General features: G+C 35.9%; 3 protein-coding genes across 5 annotated transcripts; 1 reads left to right on the top strand and 2 right to left on the bottom strand.

Moving 5' to 3' along the window:
* Positions 1-509: 509 nt before the first annotated feature.
* LOC110701829 (extensin-like) lies at positions 510-1,010 on the top strand. Its single transcript, XM_021879450.1, has one exon. It carries the CDS (start codon positions 510-512, stop codon positions 1,008-1,010), a length of 501 nt encoding a protein of 166 aa, XP_021735142.1.
* A 484-nt stretch (positions 1,011-1,494) lies between these two features.
* LOC110702116 (F-box/LRR-repeat protein 4-like) lies at positions 1,495-4,165 on the bottom strand. The gene is made up of 2 exons (XM_021879777.1): positions 3,600-4,165; positions 1,495-2,757 (listed from the first exon to the last, which is right to left on the bottom strand). Exons 1-2 carry the CDS (start codon positions 3,979-3,981, stop codon positions 1,859-1,861), a joined length of 1,281 nt encoding a protein of 426 aa, XP_021735469.1. The 5' UTR covers positions 3,982-4,165; the 3' UTR covers positions 1,495-1,858.
* Positions 4,166-7,178: 3,013 nt separating this feature from the next.
* On the bottom strand, positions 7,179-11,905 carry LOC110702115 (transmembrane protein 53-A-like). 3 transcript variants are annotated; one of them, XM_021879775.1, is made up of 6 exons: positions 11,558-11,905; positions 10,480-10,598; positions 9,393-10,385; positions 9,193-9,298; positions 8,703-8,908; positions 7,179-8,341 (listed from the first exon to the last, which is right to left on the bottom strand). In XM_021879775.1, the coding sequence occupies exons 3-6, from the start codon at positions 10,145-10,147 to the stop codon at positions 8,071-8,073; spliced, it is 1,338 nt and encodes a 445-aa protein (XP_021735467.1). In that variant the 5' UTR covers positions 10,148-10,385; positions 10,480-10,598; positions 11,558-11,905; the 3' UTR covers positions 7,179-8,070. The 3 variants fall into 3 exon arrangements, with proteins under 3 accessions (XP_021735467.1, XP_021735468.1, XP_021735466.1); XM_021879774.1 differs by having other exon boundaries at positions 7,180-8,341; positions 9,393-10,264; XM_021879776.1 differs by lacking the exons at positions 10,480-10,598; positions 11,558-11,905 and having other exon boundaries at positions 9,393-10,464.
* Between the last annotated feature and the right edge of the window lie 509 nt (positions 11,906-12,414).

The following is a 12,414-nucleotide window of genomic DNA, read 5'->3' as shown; positions in this document are numbered from 1 at the left end:
ATTAAAAAAATGAAGCCATAAAAATAAGGTGAATCAAACAAGTCATAAATTGTAGTTCATTTACCTCGGCAAAGATGTGAAAATTGAGCTGTTAAAACGGGTGTGGCGGACTGGTTAGATTCAGGTTAAAACATAATGTTTGTGATCATATCGAATTTGGCCATGCTATTCGATAGATCAATGTGTATGTTCAAATCAAATGTAGCTAGCGGTCACTTCAATTCTGGTCGGATTGTTTACAACTTACAAGCTGAACCAGATATAAATTCATTAATTTAGTGGGTTGGTCCATAAATGAGTACGGCATAAGCCCATGAAGTTCCCATAAATAAAAAATAAAAAAATAAATTGCTGTGATTAAACCAATGAAGTCCACGTGTCAAATGTAACACGTATAACTACAGGTGTCATTAACATGAAATCCAAGCAAACAGAATTTTTATAGTGAAGTTTAGTTTGAACATATCCTTGTTCTAGTTTTAGTCCAAAACATACCAAAATCTGAAGATATGACAAGCTGCTTTTCTTCATCTCCTTTGTTCAATCTTTTGAAGAAATCAATACCACTTTATGCTCCTAACAAATTAATCATAACTCCTCATTCTCCTTACAATCACCTTACCATTACTCCTAGGCCTTTAGCCGCCTCGTCCATGTCCACGTCCACGACACCGCCTGAGTTCCCTACAAGGCGCACTCAAGAAGTTAACCTGCCTACACCGGTTGAGATGCCTCCAACCCCGTCTGAACCCAACGAGTTCATCATTGCACCTGAACCAGAGATTAAACCGCATATACCAACGCCTGATCCCACACCGAATCCACCAGGACCAGAGATTCCGCACACGCCCATCCCTTCCCCTCCTGGACCTGATATATTCCCACCACCGGAGGTTCCACCTCGTCAGCCGCCTGATGTTGTTCCGCCTAACGTACCGGAAATAGACCCACCGCCATCAACACCAAAGCCTGATATAATCCCACCTACAGGTCCAACGGTTGTACTCTAATATACTCTCTAGTTTAGTTAGGACTGTAAGTTTCAAGTTTTTTTTAATCTTGTTTGGTTGTTGCTATCTTTACTTCCATAATACAAAGATAACATAAATAAATGATGTTCAAAACGTTTCTGTTTATAGCAATACATGACTGTTGTTACAGTAATCAAGTATTATTAATCAGGGCTTGAGCAATGTAGAACTCTATATTAGCCGATACTCCTAAGTCCTAATAGTAACAAGCAGTACTCCAATCAAATAATCGTTCAGTTCGGGTCATATTCTAGTGATGCCTTAACTGGTCGTTTCAAGTCAATTTCTTAACAGTTCAAAATCATATTATGAGATTTCATATACAAGTACAATTTAAGTTCAGGTCAAGTATGGTCAATTTTGTCATGTCTACTTAAATTAGACGATGAGAAATGCCCTCCTAGAGGAAAGAGGACCTATTGGCTACTAAAGACAAGTAAACAACTATGGCTCCGTTTGGTTCAATGAAAAATATCATTTGACAGATAAATGCCAGGCAAAACGATGGAAGACTCAGAAATGTGTTATAATATATGTATACAAGATCCAACCCTAAATTACAAGAGTACATAACAGATTCATATAATTATTGCCATGAAGTCCAACAAACAATGCTACAAAGATACTATAATACATTTTCTACACCAAACTATACACAGAATTCTGCAGCAGAAAAAATAACTAGAGAAACAAGATAACAGGATGCACGCCACCAACACGCACTACCATGCGAAAGGGAAGAGGATAGCATAACCCTTACCTTTTATTCCACATGCCAAAACACTGAACAAGGATGCACAAATGTATGCCCAAAGACTATAACATGCTCAAACCAACATGTCCAGCGGCTCTGTCAAGCTTCCATTAAAATTCACTTTACAGGTTTCGGGAATCTGAAGTCCAGCCTCATCAAGACCAGCTTTTGTAATGTGTGGGCATGAAGAAACATCAAGGTATGTTAAAAGTTTGCAGGAATCTAGAACTATGGCTAGTCCAGACAACGTGATCTTTGGACAATTACCAAGCTTCAAAACCTTCAGATTTGCTGCATGGTCATCTCCTCTGCCTAATCCACTAAAAGCACCATCGGTCAGCTCTTCGCAACACCTCACATCTAGCCCCTCCAAATTCTTGCAATTCATTAGAATGCAGCTCACTGAAGAATCAGTGATGCTTAAACACCAATCCATCCGCAAATTCTTAAGACTGTAATGACAAGAGAGCACCAAGGATTTAATAGACTCGTCAGTTATGTCCCGGCAACCACCAATAATTAGAGTCTCTATACTCTTGCAAACCTTAGCCAAATTGTAGATAGCACCATCTCCAACTTTATAGCAATCCCATACCTTGAGAGTCCTTAGAGAAGCATAACAGGCTTCCGAAATACTAGAGATCCCAGCATCTCCTACATTGGTGCACTTGTTCAAATCTAAATACTTGAGTTGTCTACATCCACTGGCAAGTATGGTCAGTCCAGAGTCAGTTATGCGCATGCACCCTTGCAGGACCAACGCTTCTAAATTACGACAATTTTCAGACAGAGCTTTTAGTGCAGTATCGGTAATGAATCTGCAGCCCTCAAGGCGCAAGAATCTTAGGTCATTGCAGCCCTTAGCCGCAGCAGACAATCCCTTGTCTGTCACTTTTTTGCAATGTGATAGATCAAGAGATTGCAAAGAATGGAGACTACTTCCTATTGCCACTAGTCCAGCATCCGTAATACCTGCAAATCATGTAGCAAACTTGCAATAAGAATTTCAGGACAATTCTGCCATAGAAATTGAACCGAAAGATCATTTATGGATTTTGCAGCTACTTTAATCGGAGAGAATCCATAATAGTACAAAGAAGAAAGCCAATAGCATTAAAGTTTTAAGGACTATGAAATCGATGATGTTAAAGCAAGGTGTGGTGCTTAAGAGATTAATTTGGGTGAATATAAGTTCTTTTCACCTGATTAATTTGGCTTATTATTGCACATCACTTTCTTATTTTTGCTCATTCTTCATTACTCCAAAACACAAAATTTCTAACATGTCATTCAAAGATCAAAATCACTAGCTGATTAGCTAAACTCCTTTTTTTTCTTTTCTTTTTTTTTTTAAATCCAGGATGAGCTAAATCGTTGAAAATACTTTCAGTGAAAGCTTCACCTAAGAAACTTCCAATTACATAACAATAAACACAACACCAATTTATTTCCAATCTCAACATTCAACATTTAAAAGCTCATAAACAAGCTAGGACTACATAAAACCACATTGAACTCAAACCCAATCAACAACCATCAAAATTTCCTCTAAAGTAAAACAAATTTGTTACAAAATTAATCAAATTTCCTCAAGACACCCCTTTATATATACCACCCCACCTTTCAAATTCCAAACAGACGATTATTGAATAATCGAATAACACCAAAACCTGTCAATTTTCCACAGAAAATGATAACAAGTTGAACTCTTTCACATAAACCCATATACAACTCAACACAAAACATCAAAATTTCCAATCTTTCACACACACACACAAAAAATAAAAATAAAAAATAAAATAAAATAAAATTACCTTTACAATTGCACAAATGGAGAATGCGCAAACAAGGGAATCCATCGGCAACAACAGAAAGATCAGAATCAGTGATACCAAAAGACCGAGACAAAGACTGCGACAGATCGAGCTCAAGTAACCCAAAAAACCGCGAAGCCAAGCGACGAAGCATGTGGGGACCAGCGCGCGCACAGAGCTTCCTTCTCTCGGAGCTCTGAAGATGGAGCCATCTCTTGCACACTAATCCAAACACTTCTTTATCTTTAGTGCACTCTAATTTCGCAAGAATTGCTCTTAATTCATCGTCTCTTAGGGCTTCGTTAATGCACGCTGTTGATTCGCCATTGTTGTGGGTGTACCGAGTTTCTCTCTCCTTTGACATCATCTCCGCCATTGACATTGGTTCTTCGATTAGGGTGGGAGAGAGAGAAAGGGGAATAAATTAGAAGAAGGGTGTTTATTAGGGTTTGAAAAGCAAACCCTAATTTTTTTAATTTTGATTGATCTCAATTCCTAATTTTCCCTTTTCTCAATTGAAGTCGGAAAATGATGGGTTGTTGAATGTTGATAGAGAGTGAGGAAGAAAGACGACAGAATATAAGATACTCCAACTCGGAAGTCCCAACTCCAACTGTTGGTTGTGCACGTGAGGTGTGCGTGACTCATTCACCCGGTATATTTTTAGTTTTTACCTTTTAATTAGAAAGCTTAAAATTAGGACTTATAATCTTCTATTTGGAAGAAATACATTATTTTTTAAAAATGAAAGGTGAACAAGAAGTTAGGATTATCTTCTCTCAAGACTATACCTTAAATTATCATAATAAATAAATAAAGAAAATTTACAATCTATAAACAGATCAATATCTTGGTGAGCTTGCATAAATGGCCCAAAGAAGCAACATAGTCTGCTGCTCTATTACCCTGTCTATAAATGTGGCGCGAATTAACATAGGTGAAATTTCAAAAATACATTAATAGGTAGTAATATGTTATACTCATCAATAATAAATCATTCTAAGATAATAAAACACGGATATAGTAATTATTTCTTGCAAAAAATATATACACGAAGTAGTAATAACTTAATGTTAACGTGTCTATCATATACTCGGATATATCTAATAATACATTCGCCTACACTTAACTTTAAAGTACATTATAGATTTATAGGAAATACTACTTACTTTGTATAAGTGTTATATGTGTTGATAGCTCATCAAACAATGTAAACCTTCAATAGTGTGTGTTTCTAATGCAACAAATGCTTGCCTAGCCTAGCCTAGCCTAGCCATGTAGGGCATGTTCTCATTAATTTAACTCAGCTGAACTGAACTGAACTGAACTAAGCTGAACTGAACTGAACTGAATTTCAACGTAAGAGAACAGACCCGTAATTGTTCTATTAATTATTTGATAAATTACTTTAATTTAACAAGTAGATGTAGATTAATGTTTAATGAAATAACATATTGATATGTCTATTTTATATAGTGTTTTACCCCCGTCCCTTGGTCATAATTAGTAGTGTTTTTGGCCCTTTAGGGCCACTTTTATTACTAATATGTGTTTTCTAGTGTTTTTGTAGTTTTGGTTAAGTTTTGCAGGGAATTGCACCTTTGGAGCATTTTCCCGGGATTTTTATGAAGCGACTACGAGCATTGGAGGAACACAACTTACGACCACTTTTGGAGCCTAAGGCCGGCTAGAGCCATCAAGCCGGTGATTAAGGGCTCGGTTATTTGGATCACGAGGCAATTGGACCATGTATTCGAGACCCGAGAGGAAATATGGATTGGGCCGAGAAATCTAGCCCAATCGAAGTCCAAGCCTTGAAGATGAAGACTGGGCCCGATCGGGCAAGCATACGCCCGATCGGGCGGCTGCGCGCATGAAGGCTATCAAGAAAAGGCGCGCCCGATCGGGCGCGACACTTTAGACTAGGCATAGAAAAACGGGCGGGCCCGATCGGGCGCCCCTTCGCCCGATCGGGCGCGTGTTTTTCCTAGTGTCTGATTTAGTTTAGTTAATTCTTGTTTTAGGAGAAGTATATATACGTTTTGTACGGATTATTTACTTACCTTCTCTCTCTTAGACTTTCTCTCTCTACTTAGTATTTTTCTCTCTCTTAAATTCTCTCTAACTCTTGTTCTTAATTCCTTCATTAATTCCAGATTTAGTTTGGTACAATTTCTTCCCTCTTTAATTTCAGTTATTTTAATTGCTTTCTTGATCATGTTCTTATTTATTTATTTGTTTGGTTTAATTATGATGATTAGTGAGTAGTTTAATTCTAGGGTTTATGGGGATCCATAATTAATATGAAGGGATAGTTTGTTATTATTGATTGTTGATATTGCATGATAATTTCCTATTGAATTGTTTCAATTCTTTGCAATTAGATTATGAATTGAGCAGATGTAATTTGATTGTGAATGTTTAGCAATATTGAATTGATGAATCGAGCAGATGTTGATTTAATATTAAAGGCTATTTTTACTAGGAAGTTAGGTCTAATAAATTGCGAGAGCATGTTAGATCTATGCTGATTAATAAATTGCGAGAGCCTGTTAGTCATGTTATTCGTGCATTGTTAATTATTAATTACTTCGTTCTATCCCGGAATATTAATTATTGGTGAACCTGTGACCCTAGGTTTCCTTATTATTGATTCTTTTCTCCCTAAACTCACTCTTCGTAGTATAGAATTCACATTTAAAATATTGGTTACTTAGATAATTTGATTATATTAATTAATTAGAATTAAAAAGACCTGTTTCCATGTGGAGATCGACCCTACTTCCCTATCTACCCTAGGTAGTGATTTAGGTAATTATTTTTTATTAGGGGATACGACTTTACCCTGTCACATATCAATGTAATTTCATAGTGAGATTGCAACTTTGCGTGACCAATATTTGTGGATCACATCTTTTTAAAAAACACTTTTATTTATTACAAGGAAGATATTAATTTGTAAGACAAAATTGTCAATACTTAGCTTAGCTTGTCTATTCCTTTTCATTTCCTTATACAATTTTTTAAATGAATGAGCCTAAGTAAAATATATCAAAAATTGAGAAACTCATCTCAAATTCATTCATACTAGAATCTATATTAGTGTTAAATTCATAAATATTTATTGTAGGTTAAACCTTTTTAATACTTATTTTTATCAATCTCATGTTATTGTTGACAATAATTGAGTCCAAAATATTGTCATCGATGATTCTAAGTGAAGACTTTTGCGAATACAAAAATATCATATAAAAAAAAAAAAAAAAAAAAAATTGATGGTATTTAATCATTTATAGGTTGCATCCAAATTTTTACAAGGAAACTTGAGCTGAAATTGTATTGTCCTTTCAACTAAAATTTCCTTACAAACTAGAACAATACATATGCATAGGAAAATTTTCTTCCAACCCATTATCTCTCTTTGGCCAATCACTTGTCTACAACATATTACTTCATCTTTATTGCTTTAAAAATGGGTCATTTAAAGTAGTACTATTGCACGTCTACCATACAATAAATATGTTGTCATATAGTGCCATTACTCATTTGTCTGCATAATTCAACAATCATGATTCATCAACTTAAAGATTATTCCAATCATTACATTGTTTGGTGTTCCACTCATTATAGACAACACAACAAATTTAGGTAGTTGTAACTTCCACTTGGCCGGTCATAATTGAGTTCTTACTTTCTTTCTAAGAAGGGCTGTTGTTACACCATCTGCCACCTGCTCGGCGTGATGGATGGTGTATGCCGGTGCTTGGAGTGGTGGCTGATGAAGATAAACAACGCTACATGAGGAGAGACGGAAACAGGAACCGCGGAATGACTAAGGGAATGATGTACGATGAGGGGACAATAATTTGATGGTTTAGATTGATGTTTATATCTTAATGCCATTTTTTGGGGGGGCAAAGAGTATCTAAGACACAATAGCCATTTTGGGTTAGCAAGTTGTAAGCCTATACAGCTGTACCTGACCATGGCCTATTTCGGGTTCACTCGGAGCTTTAAATCATGAAAGGTGAGGCAAGATACACTTCCATTCTTGATTAGTCCTTGGCGTTAAAATTCTGTATTACACAGCAAGTTTCGACAATGACTTGGTGAACACAATAACCAATAAAGAATGGCTGATTACAGGATTGTTATGCTCTGGACCAAACAGCGGACAATATTATAGGCACCAAAGAGCACAAACTAAACAAAATAAGACCAATTCTGCATTTGCTGTATGATCGGAAAAGCAGTAGAGGTGATATACGGCGTGCAACAATAACTGCATGAAAACATCGACTAGAGGCTAAAACTTTTGAATGCTTTGTACAATTGTATAACTTGTTACAAGAGGCTTTAGGGCAAATCTTACTTAGTTACTACCCTAGTTTTTAAAATGATCAGTTAAAAATCATCCTATCTATCACATATAACCTTGAATAGGTTTGTATAAAGAATCAATGGTATCTGTTCAAAAAGATCCTTTGCAACACTTAAGTACACAATCTTCCAAAAATTTTGTTAGCTGAGATGTATACAATTGTGGTTCATTCCGGAAATGATCTACATGAGGCGTGGAGATGAAGTTGCACGATCTAACCTCATGCCCAGATTTCCGCTGCTGCTCTATAAATGATTCCACAGAACTTGCAGGAATAACCCTGTCTGAAGAACTGTATATGTATAGCTGCGGACAGCTTGGCTGCTTAGAAGACAGCAATCCCATAACATCAGTCAGTCTCCTGTAAAAATTGAACAGCAAGAGTATAAGAATTACGACTCCATCAAAGCATCAAAAATATAAGCAAGGGCACTTGACACTTCAATGTAAAGTAGAAATGCAGACACATCAATGTAAGGCATCAAACATCAATGGACAAATTGTTACTTTGTAAATTATCATGAGAATGTAGAATGTGTCCATTGAGGAGAAGCGAGCATTCTGTAGAAAACTATATATGGATTGGGTATTACGTTATCAAACATGTTCTATTCATTAATATCACTAAGTGACAAGTAATCAGATTTGTGTCAACCAGTGGTCGTAGCTCTTAAGGAGTTGTAACTGTCAATAAGTAAAACCCAGAAAAGGATAGTAATTACCTATTCACTGGAGGAAGGTTCAATACAACTTTAAAGAACTTCTCCAAGAATACAAGTAAAGCTGTTTCAGTCACTGCAGGTTTTAGCTCATTAACACTTCTCGCAACAACAGAATCCTCTTCATCCGAATCACATGAGGCTGTTCTCCCCTTTGTTGCTACACTTTGCTTTTTCAGAAAAGCAGCAGAGAAACCTGAAGCCCATACCTGCTTGGAGATAAGTAATGTTGTCATTAGAAAAGTGCAGAAGCTCCTAAAAAACTTGAGCGTTAATACTCTCCTTTGTAGGCCAAAATCCATGTTCAAGGCATGAAGAAACATCCTCATACAAGTAGAGTGACAAAATGGCTCACGGTAATTCTAAAGGCTGATAATTGCCATTGACATTCAAAGTAGAATATAAATAAGTAATTCCCCTCACCAAGCAACTAAAAATATACATTTTGATTTCCATACATACATGTAAAAAGAGAAATTTTCAGCATAATTACCTGAGGATCTGGGGATGCAACTGGAGCTGAATCCACGATACAGCCTTTAATTCTCCCTATTAAAGAAGGGTCCTGCTTATGAAACTTCTCCAGAGCAACTCCGTATCTATTTAAGGTGACATAAGAACATCTAATTAGCAAAATAACAAGCAAATTGAGAATATAAACGAGGTAAGCAAGAAAATGAGATGGTGACTTACGTTAACCAACCCGTGTTACTGAAGGTGTGGAAAACAAGGTTCTTGCCATGCTCCTCTTCTAGCCAGTCAGCAAGATGGTTTACAAGCAACTCAACATCCTGCTCAGCTTTCCCACCAACCTGGTAGCTGAGAACCTCAGACATTGGAAAAGTGAAGGTGATTACATGAAAGCCTTTTGAAGTATACCATTCTGCATATTTACTCAAATGCTTCTGCTTTGCTCCCAACCATCCCAGCAAAACCACCACTGTCCTAGATTTTGCAGAAGAGCAATCTGACTTTCCAGCAACATCAACAGTACTAGGCTCAGGCAAATGCCACCTGTACAAGTCTGAGGATGGCACGCTTGGACTAGGATAAGAATATGTTTTGGGTTTCGAGGCCTTGGCTAACTCAGCAGACTGGTAAAGGTTAACCAAAATGGGAGATGAACCCACTGAATTTCCAGCAAAACTGCAGCTTGAATTTGGTATTGGATGATAGTTTATATTAGGCACTGGCACCCGGATTCTGGTCACAAACGACAACCTTGCAAGCTTGGAAACTGAAATGTTAGACACCCATGACAATCCTGAACTGTGAGCTGAGTCATGGGGTGATGAATCTGATGATGAAGCCAATGTTTCTGAGGCAACAGAAGGATCAGATTGTTTGGTATCCGTTAACTTGTTCGGAAGATCAGTTGAAACAGATGCCACGGCAACAGCAGCAGCTGTGAATAGAGGTCGTTGAAGGCTTCCGGACAAGGTACCCATGATGCACAGCAAGTTCAAAAACTCTCATAAAACAATATCAAGCTCTATTTTGTAGAAACTCACACAGATCACTAAACAGAGCAACCCACGAATAAGAGCCAGAAAAAGTGAGATCACCTAAACACAATGAGTAATTCAGAGTATATCAAATATTCAAATAGCCTTCATACAAGTATTTGCCCAAACGAAAAGAATATTATTTCTGATAAGTGACTTGGAAGTGACTTGGAAAGGAATCCTGCTTCCAAGAATAAAGGAAAAGCAACTAATAAGAGAAAAACAAACAGGAAAATGAAGACATATATATATATACACACAATATTGATCAATACCTGAACTTTTTGACTGAGTTCAATAAAATCGGGCTGTCAACAATATTGACAGCCCGACCTTTATATAAGCCAACCCCAAGTATATGAAGACGATTTAACACGGTCAAAGGCCTTACTTCCTGGCACATGAACAAAAACAAACACGTTTATCTCCATAATTCCCACACTTAAAATGCCACAACATACATTAAAGATCATAATCAAAATTCAAAACTCAATAAAGTATATTATGTTTGACTAATTGGGTCCAACCATCCAAGTCATATATGATAACTAATAACATTATTAGGTGACATTACATGAGGACCATATTCTATTTCCAAAAGACAACCAATTTATCAAAAGGGTAATCAAACAAGCAAGAGTCATGTTACACAAACACTCATACACATCACAATATGACGCGTACACATGTGAATAATCAACCAACTTGTTACATTCATTCACAAAAAGACTTTGAATGCGACATTAATAAAATAATAACCTCTACCAACAACCTTTTTTTCTTCCTCTATTCTTCTTCATTGTTTTCTCCATTTCCCATAATTTATTGGTAGTTGGCAGTTAAGTTATAGAGATAAGATTGTACAATACTCATTAATAACAATAACAACAATATTCATGATATCCGGCAAATTCTTGTAATAGATTGTCCGACAGGTAATCTATGAAAAAAATACATATAAATCAAAAGATAAGAAAATGAGGTGAATAACAAAATTGTTCAACAAATAACTTCAAATACTAGCATATTCTAATAACCTCAAATTCTAGCATATTCTAATCATGATACATTTGATAGTAATGATGGTGAATTAAGAACAAAATTAGGCAGTTTAAACAAACATTCATGATTGAGATACTTCAAACATTCAACAAACACCCAAAATTGAACAATTAGCAGAACACCAATTAGTACAAAAATCTCTCAACTTTGACACCAAAATTCAAACTTGATGCAACCAATTATATGGGTTTTAATCCAATTTTTTTTTAAAATCAAACTTTAAACAAATTAATTCACTAAAAAAGCAAAATTTCAAGGAATCAAAGACTAAGACAGAGAAAGAAAAGTGACCTGAAGTTTAAATGAGAAAAGGGTATGAAAGTTTTCTCTCTCCTCAGATTAATTCAAACAAAGAATGAAGGAGGAGAGAGAATGCAATGAGAATGGGAATGCTTAAGGTGGATTGTTGGGTGGTGCCGGAAAATGCGGCTGTTCGCGTGGGAGTAACGCTCTTCTGCCTCTCTTTAATTTGCGCAATAACTTTGGAAATTGGATTCAATTTTGGGCCTTTTTTCAGAATTGACTACGATTTTGTGGAATAGAATCCTTGATTATGTTTTCACGTTTTTAAACGAGTCCTCCTAAACAATTGGGGACACTTGATGGGAAATTGGGAATATTCTTTTGTGACGAAATTTGGTCTATGCTTTATTCCATCAAGGAAATACGGAGTATAATTATTTTACGGCTATTATGTTAAAAAATAAAAAATATTTTACTTTGAAGCTACTTCTTATAAACAAGACATAAAAATAAACAAGTCTTTGCTCTTTTGTTCAATTAGTGGTAAAAATTAAGGAAGTTATTCTACCTTAATCAATAATCATAGATAGTCACGAAAAAGTAAAATAATAGTATTATAAATTTAAACAGTGTAAATAAGGAGCTAAAGGTTTGTTGTGACTGAAATGAACTGAACTAAATTGAACGCAGCTGAACTTATTAGACATGAACTGAACTGAATATTTTATGAGAGAAGTAATTAGGAGCTGAGCTGAACTGAACTAAATTTATTAGAGCTGAGTTAATCTGAACTAAACTAAAAATAATCCGATGAGAACAGACCCTAAATACAAAAATAATAAAGTTAAATTAATGAATTGATTTGTTTCAAAAAAAAAAATAAAAAAAATGAATTGTTACCCAAC

The sequence above is a fragment of the Chenopodium quinoa genome, unplaced genomic scaffold (genome assembly GCF_001683475.1).
Source record: "Chenopodium quinoa cultivar QQ74 unplaced genomic scaffold, ASM168347v1, whole genome shotgun sequence".
In the NCBI taxonomy this organism is placed as follows: Eukaryota; Viridiplantae; Streptophyta; class Magnoliopsida; order Caryophyllales; family Amaranthaceae; genus Chenopodium; species Chenopodium quinoa.
The sequence above is the reverse complement of the archived record's forward strand: the minus strand, read 5'-3'. Positions and strand labels throughout refer to the sequence as shown.